Source organism: Symphalangus syndactylus, chromosome 1, assembly GCF_028878055.3.
Source record: "Symphalangus syndactylus isolate Jambi chromosome 1, NHGRI_mSymSyn1-v2.1_pri, whole genome shotgun sequence".
NCBI lineage: Eukaryota > Metazoa > Chordata > Mammalia > Primates > Hylobatidae > Symphalangus > Symphalangus syndactylus.
Genome location: NC_072423.2, coordinates 37,147,119 through 37,166,420, shown reverse-complemented (window position 1 = coordinate 37,166,420; position 19,302 = coordinate 37,147,119). Strand labels below are relative to the sequence as shown.

Genomic DNA, 19,302 nt, shown 5'->3' with positions numbered 1-19,302 from the left:
GGTGGGACTGTAAACTAGTTCAACCATTGTGGAAGACAGTGTGGCGATTCCTCAGGGATCTAGAACTAGAAACACCATTTGACCCAGCCATCCCATTACTGGATATATACCCAAAGGATTATAAATCATGCTAGTATAAAGACACATGCACACATATGTTTATTGTGGCAACTACTCACAATAGCAAAGACTTGGAACTAACCCAAATGTCCATCAGTGATAGACTGGATTAAGAAAATGTGGTACATATGCACCATGGAATACTATGCAGCCATAAAAAAAGGATGAGTTCATGTCCTTTGTAGGGACATGGATGAAGCTGGAAACCATCATTCTGAGCAAACTATTGCAAGGACAGAAAACCAAACACCGCATGTTCTCACTCATAGGTGGGAACTGAGCAATGAGAAGACTTGGACACAGGGCGGGGAACATCACACACTGGGGCCTGTTGTGGGGTGGGGGGAGGGGGGAGGGATAGCGTTGGGAGAAATACCTAATGTAAATGACGAGTTAACAGGTACAGCAAACCAACATGGCACATATATACATATGTAACAAACCTGCACGTTGTGCACATGTACCCTAGAAAAAGTATAATTTAAAAAAAGAAGAAGAAAGCAAAAGGAGAGTATAAGGATGCAACAAAGTAACAGACTCTTTCACAGAGTCTCAGAAACAAACAAAAAGATAACCAAAAACACATCTGTAAAAGTAAATGAGAAGAAACTGCAGAAGGCCTTGCCTGACTCATAGGAGGGTCCAAGCAAGTGGTTCACTACTCATCCAGCTGCAGTTCCCGTACAAGGATTCTCCTCCTGCCCTGTCAGTGACAATAAATTTCACTCCGGAACTGTAAGGTTTTTTACAACAAGGCACTCTGTTTCAAAGGAAATAATGTAAGCAACACATACAATGCACACACTGCTATGAAAAGAAATGCTTGCTATATCCAGGAAAACTTCAATCCCAACAAAAATGAATATAATCCAAACGAGTTTATAATTTACATTTGGCTTTGGAATATAATTTTTTTCAGTGAGGAACTTCCAAATCATATTTTCTCAAGCCAATAGTAAAGTAAGGGAATTCTTTAACTACCAACCAAAAGATCATCAGAAGTGATCACACAACTTAAGTCAAATCCTGGCAACTTGATTGACTTTCCTGGAATGTGGATTAACTTAAAATTACATGACTGTGATCGTTTTTACATTTCATTTTGCCCACAGAACACAGCTGTGCTTTTTAGGAGAATGTCCTTTTGTTGTTTTTTTATAATCCTTTGAGTCACACATATCATGAAATAATGAATCCATAATTCCTCCATCTTGATTTATACCTTTACATGAATAGTTTTATAAAGATTTAGGAAGAAAGCTGTGTAAAATGTCTTGTGACTATATAGCACACTAAAAACCATAAATCTATTTTAATGCACTTAACTGAATATTAAATTTTAAAATGGTGAGGAAAAAAAGACCATAGAAAGATATGTAGTAATAATCTCAGAAATCACCATCTCAACCCACCTTCTAATTAGATAGACAAGGAAACTGAGAGCTAGGAAAATTAAGGGGCTTCCTTCCTGCTATCTAGTTAGGAAAAGATCTAAAGTTAAATTCATGTTTTTTGGCACCTGGCACACTAATGACACCACATACAATACTGGGTTCCCTTTGATATGACACATAACTGAAAGAAAACCCAAAAACTGTACACAAATCTATGTTTACTTTTTAAAAAAATTGCCAAGTATTGCCATTGTTTTGAACAAAGCACTTACAGGCTTATACTATCTCTGCCACCCCCAAAAAACCTCTAACCATATTGGAATATTGGGAAATATTCAGCTTTTAAATACTTGTACCAGTTTAATGATTTTTAAAAAAGAAAACAGTAATAGATCAATTAAGCCTTTCCATGGGACACAAAAAGCCCCTGAAATAATGAGGAAACTGGATAGGAGTAACTCAAAGAACCTATGCAGGTGTGGCACTCTTGGCAGGCTGCTCAGCACCAAAGGCAGAAGTGATCACAAGTGTGACTCGATTCATAATATTAAAAGAAATCAAAGGAAGGCAAATCTAAGAAAGTCTGGTTCACTGATTTCTGTTAATTAACAGACCAAGTCTACTGCCTTTTGAAGAGGCCTCTGAATCCAAAGAAGCTCCCAACACTAGTAAGTTATCACAGTGCTACCTTTTCATATCAAACTGATGTCCAGCTGGAGTGTGGAGCACGCCACAGCCATAATGCAGCTGTGGAAATGTGTTCCATTTGACTCTGTCCTACGTGATTAAAGAGAGGACATGCTGCAGGTTTAGGAGGAGTAAGGAGCTCCCAGGCAGACCTCACAAGTACCAAAGTGTCGCTCTAGGAAGTTTCATTTACATAACTTCACATGACCCAGGCCCTCCACCAGAACTACTCTCTTACTTCTAGTGTCTGTAGTCTGAATACTGTGAAGTGAAGCAGAAATGAGGACTTACTGTAAGGTAGGGAAGAGCTTTCTTCACTTAAGAAATTTGCACCCAATCAAACAAAACTCAAGTTTGTGCCATTTCACAGCTTATTACAAAATTCTGCAAAATATTCAATTGTCACTGAATAAAGCACTTAGTGTAATAGGAAAACTGCACCTAATTAGTCACATGAAATCCTAACCAAAAAATACCTTAAAATAACCTAAAATAGATTTCCTCTTATAATACAAGTAGTGTTATAAGTTTTCAAATGCTTAATTTTATTTTTACTATACAGCTACAATTCATGCAATACACATATTTATGTGTAAACATTCTTCCTGAAAAAATGATGTTTTGTAGGTAATCTATTCATTATTTGCATACATTTTACATAAATCACTGCACAAAACAGAACGATTAATATTTTAATTACTTTGTTTTCACATTTAACCAGCTGCACAAATTCAATGTAACTATTAATGGCGGCAGCCAAGCAAACAGAATTTCTTATGCCTAAATAGATAAAATTTATGTGCACCAAAGAATTGAAAAAATCTGATAAAACTTACTTGCTACTCCTGATGCAAGTCCATAAAGCAGTCCTCCCCCATCCGACTGCTGAGGGAAAACATGGGCTCCTGGAGGAGGTGGCTTTTCTTGTCTGATAAAGTTATATAATAAGGTCTTCACAAGTTTGCTGGTATATGGAAGACTACACAAAAAGGAAAAAAAATCAAACTCATATTTATGGGAGTCATCTAATTCTGAATAACAATACAGAAATAATTCTGCCATTAACACTATCTGTTAATATAAAAGGGCTATTGGCACAACTCACAGAAATTGAGCACTGTACACAACAGTGAAGACCATGGGCTTTGAGAGCAATTTTGAGGCTTAATCCTTGCTTTTCCTCTTATCACATCATAAGATATTGATCAAATTACTTAAATCCTTTTTTTCTGCAGCAGGGAGAGACAAGGTCTGGTAGAGACAAGGTCTCACTATGTTGCCCAGGCTGGTCTCAAACTCCTAAACTCAAGCAAGCGATCCTCCCGCCTTGGCCTCCCAAAGTGCTGAGATTTCAGGTGTGAGCCACCGTGCCCAGCCCACTTGAACTCTTGAACTTCAGTTACTTTATCTATATTCTGTATAACACTGTGAGCTATTATAAATTTAGTGCATAACACATTATCTGGCAATTGAAGGGAAGTAGTAATAAAGAATCAGTAGAAAAAAGTAAGAATTTAAAAATAACAATAGGACTATACTTTTTAAGTACGAAATTATTCAATTATTCAATTGGTATTAAACTAATTCCTGCAATCTAGAGTAAACTTTTTAACAGATTCTTTAACGTACTATTGAGCTTTTTAAATATGGTTTCCAAGATGAACCACAAAAATAAGTAAAGAACATATTACGGTTTAAATATTTGGCACCACAATGATACTATAAAAACCTTACTTAGAAAATAAGAACACTAACACCTTCTATGTCTATTTTTAAAAAGCAACTTGAATACTCTGGCACTATAAGGAATGAAGTTCACAATCTTGTTTTAGCAAAGATGCACAAAGTCCCATGATGCCAGCACTACTTCAAACCATGGTCATTCTGAGTGTCATTCTGAGTGTCTCTGTCAGAGAGGGTTCCAATGCAAACCTCTGACTCCAAAGCCCAGGTCCTTTCCCTCAGTGATTTTCAAATATGTTCAAAGAACATACATGCCACAGGAATAATCAGGGTAGCAAAAAGAATATGAAGAAGACAAAGCTCCCCACTACCTGAGAACTTTCCTCAAAGGTACTTTATTTGGATGTGTTTTACATTTTTAAAGTTTTGTGAAGATTATGTTAATACAAGGTCAGGTATGTGCATGTGTGTTGGTCATTTGCATCCACACCCTCTAGGAGATCGTAAGCTTCTGCTCAAGAGCATAGCCCCACAGTCTAACATGTGTGGCACATGGTTAGCACACAGCAAATATTTGCAGACTCAAAGAAGTAGGAATAGTTAGCAAAGAGGTTGTTGGAGAAGTCCAAAGAGAGTGAGGGGGCATAGATCACAGTTGTTTCAAAGGGACTGCTGAGAAGAGGAAGATACAAAAATAATCTGAATAACAAATATGACTTGACTGCTTAAACATAGAGAGAATGAAGGAGACAGAAGAAAAAGATGATTTCAAAGTTTCAATTCTACGAAGCAACCACTGGAGAAGGTAATGAAGCTAGGGGACAGGAAGAACAGGGAGGATGGGTAGATGGCACAGGAAAGCCAAATGCGGTTCCCTATGCACTGGGTTTAAAGAGACAATAGAACGACTAGAGGAAACACCTGGTTGGAGATATGGGACGATACTCAGGTAAGAGGACAAGACTGGAAAAACAGATTTATACAATGAAAAAACTAGACATACGTAAAGTAGAAACATACCATGGACCTCGCATCAAATACTTGTGGCTGATGCTCTGTCGCAAAACTTCTTTGTGGAAGAGTTGGCAGGAAAGGAAAACGACCATTGTTGATATAGCTTCTACTGATATTTCATATGTAATATCTCTGAAATGGAAGAAAAACAGAGTAATAATCACTTTGGAAGATTAAGACACTATTCTTTTCTAAATGAACTGTACATTTAAAAACTCAAATCTAAATATTCAGTATTTTCAGGTTACTGAAAAATATTAATATGTTTAATATAAAAATTAAGTCAAGCAAAAATATTAAACTCCTTCCCTGTCGTTAGCTGGTGTATTTGGGTTAGTTATCCCTTTATTTCCCTATTTTCCAGTTCCCATCTCCTATTAAATGACAAGTCTATTTGTGTATAGTGGAAATAGTTACCAGCAGTGTTCTGTTTTGAAGATCCACTCTAGACCTCTACGTTCATTTCTGTTTAGTGATAATACAGAGACAAATACTCACATTGCAAAGCTGAAGAGAGGGTAGGGCGTAGGGAAGAAAACAATGCCTTTTCATGTTGACGATCACTTTACAGTCAGAACAACAACATACCCTAGATCTTGTGTCTCTAGTGCCTACCTTTCTCAAGGTCAACTTTGCATGTTCAGCAAAATATTAACAGTAAATAAGTTATTCCTGTTTTATTAAGCATATTTTGATTATGAAGGGTTACTCTGTCCTCTCAAGATCATAAACCCCTTTGAGAAACAAGTCTTAGATCAAATAAAAAGATTCAGCTGAACAGAAAGCACACAGAGGAATAAAGGCATCCAGAAATTTCCAGTTACTGCAAAAGTTTAAACAGGATTATAATGGAGAACATGTTAAGACCAAGGAAGTAGAAACCTCAACAACACAGCAAAAAGAGCAACAGCACCAAAAGAATACTAAAATATTTTTATAAAAATGAAATAATTATGAAAAACAAAGAAAAATACTTAACACCTACTTAAATGAAATCTCATTAAACAAATTAATGATGACTTGATTCTAGAACTGGAAAAATTTAAATTCTACCAGATATCTTAAGGAGTTATTACTGATAGAAATATGTTTAAAACGCCAGGCTCGGTGGCTCACGCCTGTAATCCCAGCACTTTGGGAGGCCAAAGAGGGTGGATCACCTGAGGTCAGGAGTTTGAGACCAGCCTGGCCAACATGGTGAAACCCCATCTCTACTAAAAATACAAAAAATTAGCCGGGCATAGTGGCGGGCACCTGTAATGCCAGCTACTCGGGAGGCTGAGGCAGGAGAATGGCTTGAACCTGGGAGGCCGAAGTTGCAGTGAGCCGAGATTGTGCCATTGCACTCCAGCCTTGGCGATAAGAGCGAAACTCCGTCTCAAAAACACAAAATAAAGAAAGAAAAAAATATATTTAAAAATGACACATAGGAAAAAGAAAAACACAACAGACCCGCGCAATTAGCCTTATTACATGTTGAATAAAGCTCACCTCTACTCAGAAATCTGACTTTTAAAGTATTGTAGAACAATCTCTTTCCTGAAATTTCCATAATCACTGTTGTAAAAATTAACCTGTAAAAGGCAATTCTTGGGCATGGTGGTGCATACCTGTAATCCCAGCTACTCAGGAGGCTGAGGCAGTAGAATCGCTTGAACCCAGAAGGTGGAGGTTGCAGTGAGCCGAGATTATACCACTGCACTCCAGCCTGGGCAACAGAGTGAGACTCTGTCTCAAAAAATAAAAATTAAAAATTAAAAAAATAAAATAAAGCAATTCTTGTATTTGTTCTTCTTTCATGAATTGAATGAAAGACAAACTTGATGTTTCTTGTCATGTTATGATTTACTAATGATGATTTGATTTGGGTGCTCAGAACTCCCAAAAATTTTGTATCACAATAATCATTCATTCATAACATAGCCCACGCCTGTCTGGAATCCATACTCAATAGTCACCTGGCTAGCTTTTCACTTGGGTCAGAGTTTAAAGCCAAATCCTGATGTAACAAATACTTGGCTGTGAGTTAGAGCCTATTTAGATAGGCAGATGGATGACTACGTCCAATACATTTGCAAACGTATTCTGTCTTTTTTTTTCTTTCTTTTTGGAAACAGGGCCTGTGTCTGTCACCTAGGCTGACACCTAGTGGCACGATCTTGGCTCACTGCAACCTCCACCTCCCAGGCTCAAGTGATCCTCCTGCCTTAGCCTCTCAAGTAGCTGGGGACTACAGGCAGACACCACCATGCCCAGCTAATTTTTGTCTTTTTTATAGAGAGGGCGTTTTATCATGTTGCCCAGGCTGATCTGGAACTCCTGTGCTCAGGTGATCTGCCTGCCTGGGGCTCCCAAAGTGCTGAGATTACAGGCATGAGCCATCGTGCCAGACTGCAAATGTATTTTGTCATTGCATCAATAATAAAGAATCAGCTGTGGTGGTTTACAATTTAACATCTTACTGTATGCCTCAGATCTAGAAACAAATTGTTTTACTAAATTGTTTTCGTTTTGTTTAAACTAAAATCTATGACTACTAATAATTACTAGGTCTAATAACCTTAGGGAAAGAATACGTATTTAGAAAAAAGTGTTGTTCTCCTTCAAAATTAACTGGGCCAAACACAATCAGAAGTGAGAGAACAAAAAAAGTGTTAACCTTGGATCATCCTCTCTTACCACGGAATTCTATAAATGTAGAAGAACGAAGAGTAGAGGGTTTGATGCTGGGAGGTAAGGAAAGCTTCCAGCACATAATACTGAAGCAACATGACAATAAGAGTCACTCCAAGCTAAAAACCCATTTCCCCAAATTCCTAAATAGAACCATGTGTGTCTTCCGTAGGCCCAGAGAAATAAATAATACCAAATTGCTTATCACACAGTATTTTTGCTCATATGTTGTTCAACAAATATTGATTAAAAATTTATTCTTACTATGTCTAGATAGGCATTATGCTACATACTGGGGACATATCCATCAACAAATAGACAAGGCTCCTGCCTCTATGAAGCCTACAGTTTAGTGGAAAAAAGAAAAATCAAATAATAATCACTCCAAAAAGGACTATAAAGGAAAAGAACAAGTAATAACAAGAGAGGATTGCAGGACACTCTGATATTAACTATGGGATCAAAAGAAAGCGTCTCTTAAAAAGTGGCATTTAAAACCTGAAGTATGAGTGGCAATTACTTACAAATCTTTCTTACTAGAATATATGAGACTCTAGCTAGAGAACCTTTCATTTTTGCTGTTGTTTATATTCTCAACTCTAGTTTATAATGGGTACTCAATGGATAAGTAAAACCACATGACTTAGTTTAGTTCTTTTTAAAGTAAAATTTTTGTTTTGTTTTGTTTTAGACAGAGTCTCACTCTGTCGCCCAGGCTGGAGTGCAGTGGTGTGATCTCGGCTCACTGCAACCTCCACCTCCCAGGTCCAAGCGATTCCCCTGCCTCAGCTTCCTGAGTAGCTGGGACTACAGGCGCCCGCCACCATGCCCGGCTAATTTTTTATATTTTTAGTAGCTTCACAGGGTTTCACCGTGTTAGCCAGGATGGTCTTGATCTCCCGACCTCGTGATCCACCTGCCTCGGCCTCCCAAAGTGCTGGGATTACAGGAGTGAGCCACTACATCCAGCCTTTATCATCTTTGTCATAGTATAATTTATCTGTGAATTCATTTGGAATTTTTTACTTTCTATTTTTTTGTCATCAAATTTGGTCTAGGATTTCTTTGGTGCAAGTTAGAAAATTAATGTAGATTAGTTCAGTTAGCAGAAGTGCTGCAATACTGATTTGCGGGTTACAAATAAATTTTAGTGAATAGGTGATTTTACAAATACAGAATCTGTGAATAATGAGTTGACTATATATATGGCAATTTTCCATTTCCTGTGTTCTTGATTTAGTTAATGGCATCACCATCTCTGGGTGCTACGTTTATAAAGCTTAGTCTTTCTTGATTAATCTGTTTTTCTTGCCTGTTTTAAGTGTCTGATCTGTCACTGAGTGGTAGTAGTTTTATTTTGTTAAATGTTATTCAAATCTGATTGCTTTTTCATTCATGTTGTCACTGTTTTAGTGGATGTCCTCATTATGTCCCCCCCAAATGATTTATTGCACACATCTTTTGTTTCCTGGATTAGTTTAAACATTTTCTCACATCAGTATGTTCCCCATCCTCTTATGTGTCCTTTCATCCCACAAGCCCTGGTTTTAGACTCATCAGACATAGGGTTGAATGTGTCAATTTGTCACATTCTTTAGCACTATCATCATCAGCTCCTGTAAGGCCTGTCCTTTCCTCCATTTAATATTCATCCATTCATTTAATCTCTTTTATCTCCATTCCCTATTTCCTTTTCTTTCCCATAGATAGCCATTCTAATGTGTTTAATATGTTTACTTCTACATATATACATTCAAGTACAAAATGTTATTCGTATGTGTACATGTATTTTTAATGTATGTAAATAGAATTGTGTTATAGAACTCATTGTTTTTTTTACTTTTTTCCTCTCAAAACTGTTTTTAAGAGTTACTTGTGATGCAAAGTGAACATCTAGTCTGTGGCTTTTAAAACTGCTCCATGTGAGCCGGGTGTGGTGTCTCATGCCTGTTGGGAGGCCGAGGCGGGCGGATCACGAGATCAGGAGATTGAGACTATCCTGGCTAACACAGTGAAACCCCGTCTCTACTAAAAATACAAAAAAATTAGCTGGGCGTGGTGGCGGGCGCCTGTAATTCCCAGCTACTTGAGAGGCTGAGGCAGGAGAACGGCGTGAATCCGGGAGGCAGAGCTTGCAGTGAGCCAAGATGGCGCCACTGCACTCCTGCCTGGGCGACAGAGCGAGACTGTCTCAAAAAAAAAAAAAAAGGCCGGGCGCAGTGGCTCAAGCTTGTAATCCCAGCACTTTGGGAGGCCGAGGCGGGCAAATCACGAGGTCAGGAGATCGAGACCACGGTGAAACCCCGTCTCTACTAAAAATACAAAAAATTAGCCGGACGTCGTGGTGGGTGCCTGCAGTCCCAGCTACTCGGAGAGGCTGAGGCAGGAGAATGGCGTGAACCCGGCAAGCGGAGCTTGCAGTGAGCCGAGATTGCGCCACTGCACTCCAGCCTGGGCGACAGAGCGAGACTCCGTCTCAAAAAAAAAAAAAAAAAAAAAAAAAAAAAAACAACCTGCTCCTGCTCCTGCTCCATGTGTGGCTCTGCCTCATTTTACTTATTTAATTCCTCGGTTATACCTGGATTGCCTCCAACTTTGCATGCCCACAAATAATGGATGTTTTGAAGCCTCAGCTGGGGGACGCCTTGCTTCCTAGGTCTCTCATCTGGCTATTGGCAAGATTCAGCTCCTCAAGGGTTGGACTGAGGACCTCAGTTCCTCACTGGCTGTTGATTGGAGGCCTCCCTTAGTTCTTTGCCATGTAGACCTCTCAGTATGTTAGCCTACAGCAAGGCAACTGGCCAGCAAACGGAAGAGCAAGAGGGGCTACTCAACACACATCGTAGTTATTTTGTAAGCTGATCTCTCCAAAGTGACATAACTCTCACTTTTGTTGTATTCTGTGAGGGGAGGGGATTACACAAGGGCATGAATAGCAGGAAGCAGGCGTGATTGGGGTCATTTTAGAGGATGCCTACTATATTCCTCAGACATATCTCTGTGGATTTTTCTTTGGCACGTGCGCATGCACACGTGTGTCTGTGTCTGTGTGAATGGACATAGGTTCTCTAAAACTGACTATGCTGGTCAGTATTCCCATCAGCAGAGCATGAGGGTTTTTATATCACCACATGCCTGGCAACACATAATACATTCTCAAGGGCATAGGGACATATCACCTTGTTTCAGGTTGCCTGTTTATATCTTTTGGTTTTTTTTTCTAGCAGAGTTCCTGTCTTTTTATTGGTTGTTTGCAGGAGTTATTTGTAATAGTCTTGATATTGGTTTCGTGTTCTTCTTTCAGTCTATTATCTGCCTGTTAACTTTGTCCAGGGATTCATTTGCTGAGCAGTAATCTTTAATTCTGATGTAATTTAATGTGTAATTTTTGCTTTTGTGGTTTGTGTTCTTAGGCTTTTATTTAATAAGTCCTTTCTTGTGCTTATGTTACAAACTTATTGTACACTTCCTTCTATCAACTTTAGTTTTATTCACATCTAAGTCATTAAGTCTTCTGTAGTAGGTCTTGAGTATGTTGTAAAGTGTAGGGATCTGTCATTATGAAATAAAAGAGGTGTTTCCCATTACCATCTTCTGTACAATGTGTTTTTCTCCATTGATTTGTGGAGTAATCTTTATTGTAATCTTTCCATATATACACAGGTCTGTCTTTGAATTATCAATTGGGGTCCTTTGGTTTATTTTTTGTAGAAATACCATGCTGTTTTTCTTACTACAACTGTATAGAGTGGCTTGATATCCAGTAGGGAAAGTGCCCCTCTTCATTCTTTATTGTCAAGGTTGACTTGGCTATTTGTTTATTATTTCATAAAAGTGAGTCAATTTATGCAGTTCCTCAAAAAAGTCCAGTGAGAATTTTGGTTGTGATTCATTGACTTTCTGTATTAATCTGGGTAGATGATAAAATGATAAAATAAAAAGCAAGGTCTGTATTTCCCTTGTGTCACTGAGGGTGGATGTGGATGGGGTATTCATGAAAGAAGAGTGGCCACGAGTTGATAGTTATTGAAGCTGAGTGACAAGCACATGGAGTTTCATTATTCTCTCTATATTTATATGCTTGAAATTTTCCATAAATTCAAAAATATAATTTAAAAAATTGACTATTTATGAAGTGACTGTAGACCATGAGTTTGGGGAAGTCAGGAGCCTCTCTTATTCCTAGCTCCTCCCACAGTTCCCAGAAAATAGTAGGTATTTAACAAATATTAGAATGAACCATTGAAAATTCTGTACTTAAATCTAATTTGCTAAAGGTGTCTCCTTTGAGAAGCTGAATATGTTCTATCAGCACTATATTAGTTTTATATTGCTGCCATTAACAAATCATCACAAATGTAGCAGCTTTAAACAGCACAATTTGTTATCATACAGTCCTGGGAGTCAGAAGTCCAGTACAGGTCTCATGAGCCTAAAATCCAGGTGTTGGCAAGCTGCATTCCATTCTGGAGGCTCTAAAGAAGAATTCATTTCCTGTTCATTTGGGTTTTTGGCAGGACTCATTTCCTCATGGTTGTGGGACCCAGGTCCCTGTTTTCTTGCTGGGTGTAAACTGAGGGCACTTCTTGGCTTCTAGGGGTCACCACATCCCTTGGCCCATGGATCTGTTGTTCCATCTTCAAAGGAAGCAAGGGCTTTGAGTGACTCCTTATATCACATCTCTCTGACCCACTCTGCTTTGCTCATTTAAGGACTCATGTGATTAGACTGGGCCCAACAGGATAATGAATGAGTCTGTCCATTAAAAGGTCTTTAACTTTAAACACATCTACGACATCATTTTTGACATGTAAGTTATGTTACTCACAGGTTCCAGGGATTAGAGCATGTACATCTTTGGGGTTTGGAATGGCATTAGTCTGCCTACCACTAGTACCCAGTAAGAATCAGATGATGTGCTAACTTCAGTAAGAAACAAAAATTTGCCTACCAGCCAGCATAAAAATATTACTCATTGTTATACTATCTGCCAGATTAGGTGGGGAGGTGAGGATAATAAAAATACAGTCATGGGTCCCATAACAATATGTCAGTCAACAATGGACCACATATATGATAATGCTTCCATATTATGCCATATTTTAATGTACCCTTTCTATGTTTAGATATGTGTAGATACATACTTACATTGTGTTACAACTGCCTACAGTATTTAGTGCAGTAACATGCTATACAGGTTTGTAGCCTAGGAGCAACAGGTTATACTATTCAGGGTAGGTGTGTAGCAGGCTATAACATCTAGGTTTATGTAAGTACACTCTATGATGTTTGCACAATGATGAAATCGCCCAACAATGTATTTCTCACAATATCCCCATCGTTAAGCAATGCATAACTGCATACACAATGAAGCACAGCTTCAAATGGTAGCAAAGGTATAAATATTAAAAATAGCGAGAACAGAATGATTTTGTGGGGAGAAGGGGGGCGAAGATGTCAAGAACCTAATTTCCAATTTTTGTTGTCTGAGGATAGTTCTTATAACCACAAAGCAAGGGAAAATTTAAATACACAGGGCAAAAATATTCAGACAAGGATAATGACCATCCCACAGCTGCCCACCCCACTAAGAATAAAATTTGGAGTCCTTAACTCAGCCTCTAAGACCCTCTATGACTTCTGCATCCATACTAACTTATCTTCTACCACATACCCTCCCCATCCTTGCTCATTCTGCTCAGCTCTACTGGCCTGCTTAGTGTCCTTGGATATACCAAGCATGTGCCTGCCTCAAGGCCTTGAAGCTGCTGTTCCCTCTGTTAGAATGCTCTCCCATCAAACAGCAACAGGACTCTGTCTTTGACTTTATTATAAGGTCCACTTCACAAGAAGCCCTCCCTTATGATCTTGGCTAAAATACCACTACATTACTATTTCTTTCATTGCCCTTATCACATCCTAACATTACATATTAATGTGTTTATTGTCTGTCCTATCCCACTCGCAACTAGAATTTATATCTTACTCAGTATTGTATCCCTAGCACCTAAAACAAGGACTGACAACCAGTGAATACTCACATATTTTTGAATAGTCTCTTCAACTATGCTCACAGGCACAGTGAGAAATTAATACTATTTTACCAAAACCAAGAAAAATACATCCATTCGTGTACAAATTTTAAATGACGAAAAATATCTGAAACTCCCAGCTTCTAAACACTTTTTTATGATTTAGCACTCTGCAGAAAAATTTATGCCTGGGCATGCTGGCTCATGCCTGTAATCCCAGCACTTTAGGAGACTGAGGCAGGAGGATCACTTGAGGCCAGGAGTTCAGGACAGGCTTGGGCAACATAGCAAGACCCCACCTCTACACCACATTTAAAAAAAAAAAATCACTAGACTCCTGGATCCACAGTAACAGAACTAGTAGTAACAACAAAAATAATTACTCAACATTCATTTGAAGCAAGACTTATTCAAAGTAGCCCATGCCTTCATTTAATCCATTTTCTGTAATAAATAGTATTGAAGATGACTGATGTTTTTAAAAAGTCAGTTTAAAAATAAGGAACCCAAATTTGGGTTCTACGTATCTGGGGAAAAAATGACGTAAACAGAAAAACTCTGGAACAGCCATTTAAGAAATACATTTTAAAGACACACGTGGGCAAAATGCAACTATCCATCAACTACTGCTTCCTCGTTACCACGTTCCCTCACATCTCCTAAGTCTCTGTGATGGCTTCAACTTCCCCTTCTGCCTCCAAACTGCTTGGCTAACTCATATTCATAACTCAAGACTCTGGACTTTGTTATTCTTGATTATTTACAAAATAGCCTGTAACTACAAGCCAAAGATCAAGAGATGTCACATGTCAACACACCACTTAATACGAATAAAAATACAAGATTTAGAGAAAACAAGAATTAATGCCTTAAAAAAAAATCTCCTTTTGATCTGATGATGATTGAGTCTGCAGTTATCTCTCCCGTGAGAAATCTAACAGGAAGAAGAATAGACATTTCTTATTTTTAAATCATTGTTATATAAGTTAGTAATAGGACTTCATTAGTAACATTCTAAAAGGACATTAATACATATAGTAGGACAACTGTATAACCTTGTGGGAAAAAAAGAAAACCTGAATCCATACCACAGACTCTATACAAAAATAAATCCCAAATATATCAAAGGTTTAAATCTAAAAAGAAATGGAAGAATTCCTTTATAACATGCTTTAGTGAAGGTCTTTCCAATCATTCATTGGGTATCTACTATAAGAAAAGCTTCACAGAGCTTAAATCTAGAGGGGCAGATAAATAAATATGTTATACATTAAATTAAAAGATAAGTACTATGAAAAAAGTAAGGTATAAAGGTAGGACGAAGAGTGCCACGTTAGGGTAGAAGGGTAAGTAACAGGCTAAGCTGCTGTGACAAAGAGGTCTAAAGTTCAAGTATTTAAAACAGGATCAAAGTTAATTTCTCTGCCATATCATAATCCAGAAAATAATCCAGATCAGGTAGGCTCTACTTGATAAGAATACGCAAGGCCCATGCTGGGAAGGAAGCTCTAGTACCCTTTGCATGTGCTTCAAAGTTTGTGCCAGTTGTCATAATTTCCCACCAAAGAGAAGAGGAAAAAATGCACTCCAAGACAAGTCATTTCTTTTTTTTAAATGTAAAAGTAGCATATATCTCTTCTTCTAGTACATCCATACCTAGCTGCAGGGGATCCTGATAAATGGCATCTCTACCTGGACAGCCATTGTCCAGCTAAACTCTAAATAAAGAAGATAAATTTGGGGGACTACTGACAACCTATCACAGGTGTGTTACAATTTTAAATAAGAAGACCTCAACAAGGACTTGACATTTAAGCAAAGACTTGAAAGAAGCAAGGTGGCAAGGGAAGTGTCTTCCAAGTAGAGGGCCCAGCACATGCAGTCCCTAAGGTAGGAATACACCTAGTATCTTTAAGGAACAACAGAGGCCAGTAGGGCTAGAATACAATGTGCAAGAAGAAGAGTAGTAAGAGATGAGGTTTAAAAAGGTAAAACTGAGTCAGCTTATAGATCCTTAAGCCTAAAAGCTATAAAAGATGGATAAATTTAAATTATTCAAAATTGTTTTATTAAAAGTCATCATGACAAAAACAAAAATATCCTATAAGCAAGTAAGTCAACAGGCAAACTGAAAAAAATATTTAAATTCTAACACAGAAAGGGTTTTAGAAAGATATACTAGAGGCGGCAATACCAACTGAGCAAAGGATATGAGCAAAAACAAATTAACAATGTCCATTAATAAGAGCATGATTAAATATATTTTGATACTGATCTACAACAGAACATTATATAGCATTTGAAGAAGAGTGAGAAAGGCTGTGGAGAAACTGAAACCCTCTTTCATGGCTGGCAGGAAGGTAAAGTGGTGAAACTGCTGTGGAAAAGTTTGGCAGTTAACTCAAAAAGTTAAATACAGAGTTACCATATCATCCAGCAATTCCATTCCTAGATGCATACCCAGAAGAACTGAAAACGTTTCTACACAAAATCTTGTACATTGATGCTCAAAGCAGCATTACTCATAATGACCAAAAAGTAAAAATAAACCCAATGTATATCAACTGGTGAATAAGCAAAATGTGGTATATACAGACAAGGGGATACTTTTCAGCATAAAAAAGAATGAAATACTGGTACATATTATATAACATTAATGAACCCTGAACACATTATACGAAGTAAATGCCAGATACAAAAGCCACATATTGTACGATTTCACTTGCATAAAATATCCAGAATAGGGAAATGCATAGACAGAAGGCAGATGAGTGGTTACTAGGGGCAGAGGAGAGGGATAAATGAGGCGTGACTGCTAATGGGTGCACAGTTTCTCTTTGGATAATGAAAATGTTCTAGAATTCGATAGTGGTGTTGGTTTCACAACTTTGTGAACATACTGCAAACCACTGAACTGTATATTTTTAAAGGGTGAAAATTTTAGTATTTAAAATATATCTCAATAAAGTTGTTATTTAAAAAATAAAAATGAGAAAGTTCTATATAGTGTACAACAACTGTCAGGATAGAATGTTAACTAGAAAAAGAATAAAGTTCAAAACAATATGTAGAATTTCCTACCTTTTTATGTGGAAGCAAGGTGAAATAAGAATCTATATTCATAACTGAATATACAGATGCTCTTTGACTAATAATGGAATTATGTCCCAATAAATCTACTGTAAGTTGAATGTATCAAAAGCCAAAAATGAATTTAAATACCCTAACCTATTATATTATAACTTAGCTTAGCTTACCTTACACATGCGTGAATACTTAAATAAGCCTACAGTTGGGCAAAGTCATCTAACACAAAGACTACTTTATAATAAAGTGTTGAATATTTCATGTAATTTATTGAACACTGTACTGAAAGTGAAAAATAAAATAGTTGTATAGGTACTTGAAGTACAGTTTCTACTGAATGCCTATCGCTTTCACACAATCATAAATTCAAAAAATCATAAGTCAAATTATCATTAAGTTGGAGGTCATCTCTATATTTGTGAAAAATTATAAGCAGGATAACTAAGAAACTAAGAATAGCAGTTAACTATGGAGGCCAATGGAAGGACTAGGGAGATGGGAGACAAGGATGAGAGGGAGATTGTTCATGCATACTTTTACGTGTTGGATTTTTGAATAATATAAATGCATCATCTATATAAAAGTTAATAACTAAAAACAAGACTGCCATAAATATTAAAAACTGAACTTTTATTAATTAAAATATAACATATTGAAATAAAAGCAAAGAAAAAACGAAGTTACCCAAATCACAAACAGTATGCTGCAGGAGTCACCTATTCAAAATTAAGAAAGTTAGGGTCTGCTTCTAAGTATCTATTAACTCACTCTGTTAACTTCAATAAATAACTTCTCTGGGTCTCAGTTTTCTTATTTGTAAATAAGTACACTGTGCAAGAGGACCTCTAATGTCATTTCCTCCTGTAACTTTCTATAATGCTCTTAAAAAGGAATTCAAAAGCAATGTTACATTTCTGTGAAGACAAAATTAAAAATATATTAATTTGGCTATCTTAAGTGCCAAATAATCAGGAAAAAGAGCCAGAGAGGCCAATACTTGAAAGAAACCAAAATTCTACCATGCTGAGTGTGGTGGTTTTTAGAAGATGAAAAATGTTTTAATCCAACAGATCTTTCTTGTTTTAATGTCAGAAGATTTTCATTTTACACAATCACCAAAACAAAGTCAACCTTTAAAAGCCAAAATACTGCTTTAGCTGCCATATTATCCCAAGAACTTTCCACCATCTGGTCTGGAATGTCCTAGAACAAACTACTGCTGGAGCAAGTTATTAATTTCATGTGAAGAAAAAGAGACAGGCGCCATGACCCTGCACTTCACTGCTAGGGCACAGTGGAACACTTGGATAAAGACAAAAGACTTCATGAAATGGGTGTTAGTGTTGGCTAAGGGCAGTCAACGAATACAGAGGAAAAAAAATCCTCCTTTTACTTACTATTGGATAAGAAACCTGATGGTACTGTAAATGGAACATAAGTTTAATAAAAACAACTGACAAGTTCAAAGGATTGAGACCAAAATTTAGAAATATCAATGCATGCCAACATGGGGATTCTAGGAGTCAAATACGGGGAAAGACTAAAAAATAATATGCTATAGTACAGATATTGTCAACAACGGTATGTTAGTATAATGGCTAGTTTTAAAAATTAACAAATCAAAGACATGGTAATACTCCTCATTTATAAAAGTCTTAACACTAGAAGAAAGAGTGCTTGGCATTTGGGATTCAAGAAATGTGGATTTTAATCTCAGAACTGCCACTCATTACCGTTATCAACCACATTACCTATCAACTTCATCATATATAAAAACTAAAGGGATGGATCACACAAATTAAAATATCCATTCCATTTTTTTATGATTTATAAAAAAAAAAAAATGGGCCAAGTGCGGTGGCTCACGCCTGTAATCCCAGCACTTTGGGAGGCCAAGGCGAGTGGATCACCTGAGGTCAAGAGATAGAGGCCATCCTGGCCAACATGGTGAAACCCCATCTCTACTAAAAATACAAAAATTAGCTGGGCATGGTGGTGCAAGCCTGTAATCCCAGTTACTCGAGAGGCTGAGGCAGGAGAATCACTCGAACCCGGGAGGTGGAGATTGCAGTAAGCCATGATCGCGCCACTGCACTCCAGCCTGGTAACAGAGACTCCTCACCAAAAAAAAAAAAAAACACCAGATGCAGTGGCTCACACCTACAATCTCAGCACTTTCGGAGGCCGAAGTGGACAGATGACTTGAGCACAGCAGTTCGAGACCAGGCTGGCCAAAATGGCGAAACCCCATCTCTACTAAAAATATAAAAACTAGCCGGGCATGGTGGTGGGCGCCTGTAATCCCAGCTACTGGTGAGGCTGAGGCACGAGAATCGCTTGAACCTGGGAGGCGGAGGTTGCAGTGAGCCGAGATGGTGACACTGCACTCCCACCTGGGTGACAGAGTGAGACTCTGTCTCAAAAAAAAAAAAAAGAAAAAAAACATAAAACCATAAATATTAAAAACTGAACTTTTATTAATTTAAATACTGTACTGTATATGCAAAAAAATGCATCAAATATTTAAAATATAGCCACAAATTTTCTTGAAATAAACTAAAGTTCAACACAAAAGTTATTAAAAATATTCTTAAAAACAAAAATTAAGATAG

At 37.5% G+C, this 19,302-nt stretch overlaps 1 protein-coding gene across 22 annotated transcripts in view; it reads right to left on the bottom strand.

Moving 5' to 3' along the window:
- Positions 1 to 19,302, bottom strand: part of DYM (dymeclin) — a 400,594-nt gene that overhangs the window by 277,549 nt on the left and 103,743 nt on the right. For 15 of the 22 annotated variants that reach the window (XM_055299796.2, XM_055232593.2, XM_055232612.2 and 12 more), the window contains 2 exons: positions 4,905 to 5,030; positions 3,038 to 3,180 (listed from right to left, as the gene is read on the bottom strand). The exons of 4 other annotated variants lie outside the window; for them this stretch is intronic. In XM_055299796.2, the coding sequence (XP_055155771.1) occupies positions 3,038 to 3,180; positions 4,905 to 5,030 (269 nt within the window). The remainder of the gene's footprint in view (positions 1 to 3,037; positions 3,181 to 4,904; positions 5,031 to 19,302) is intronic. 3 more of the 22 variants (XM_055299787.2, XM_055232634.2, XM_063639621.1) reach the window with 1 other exon arrangement.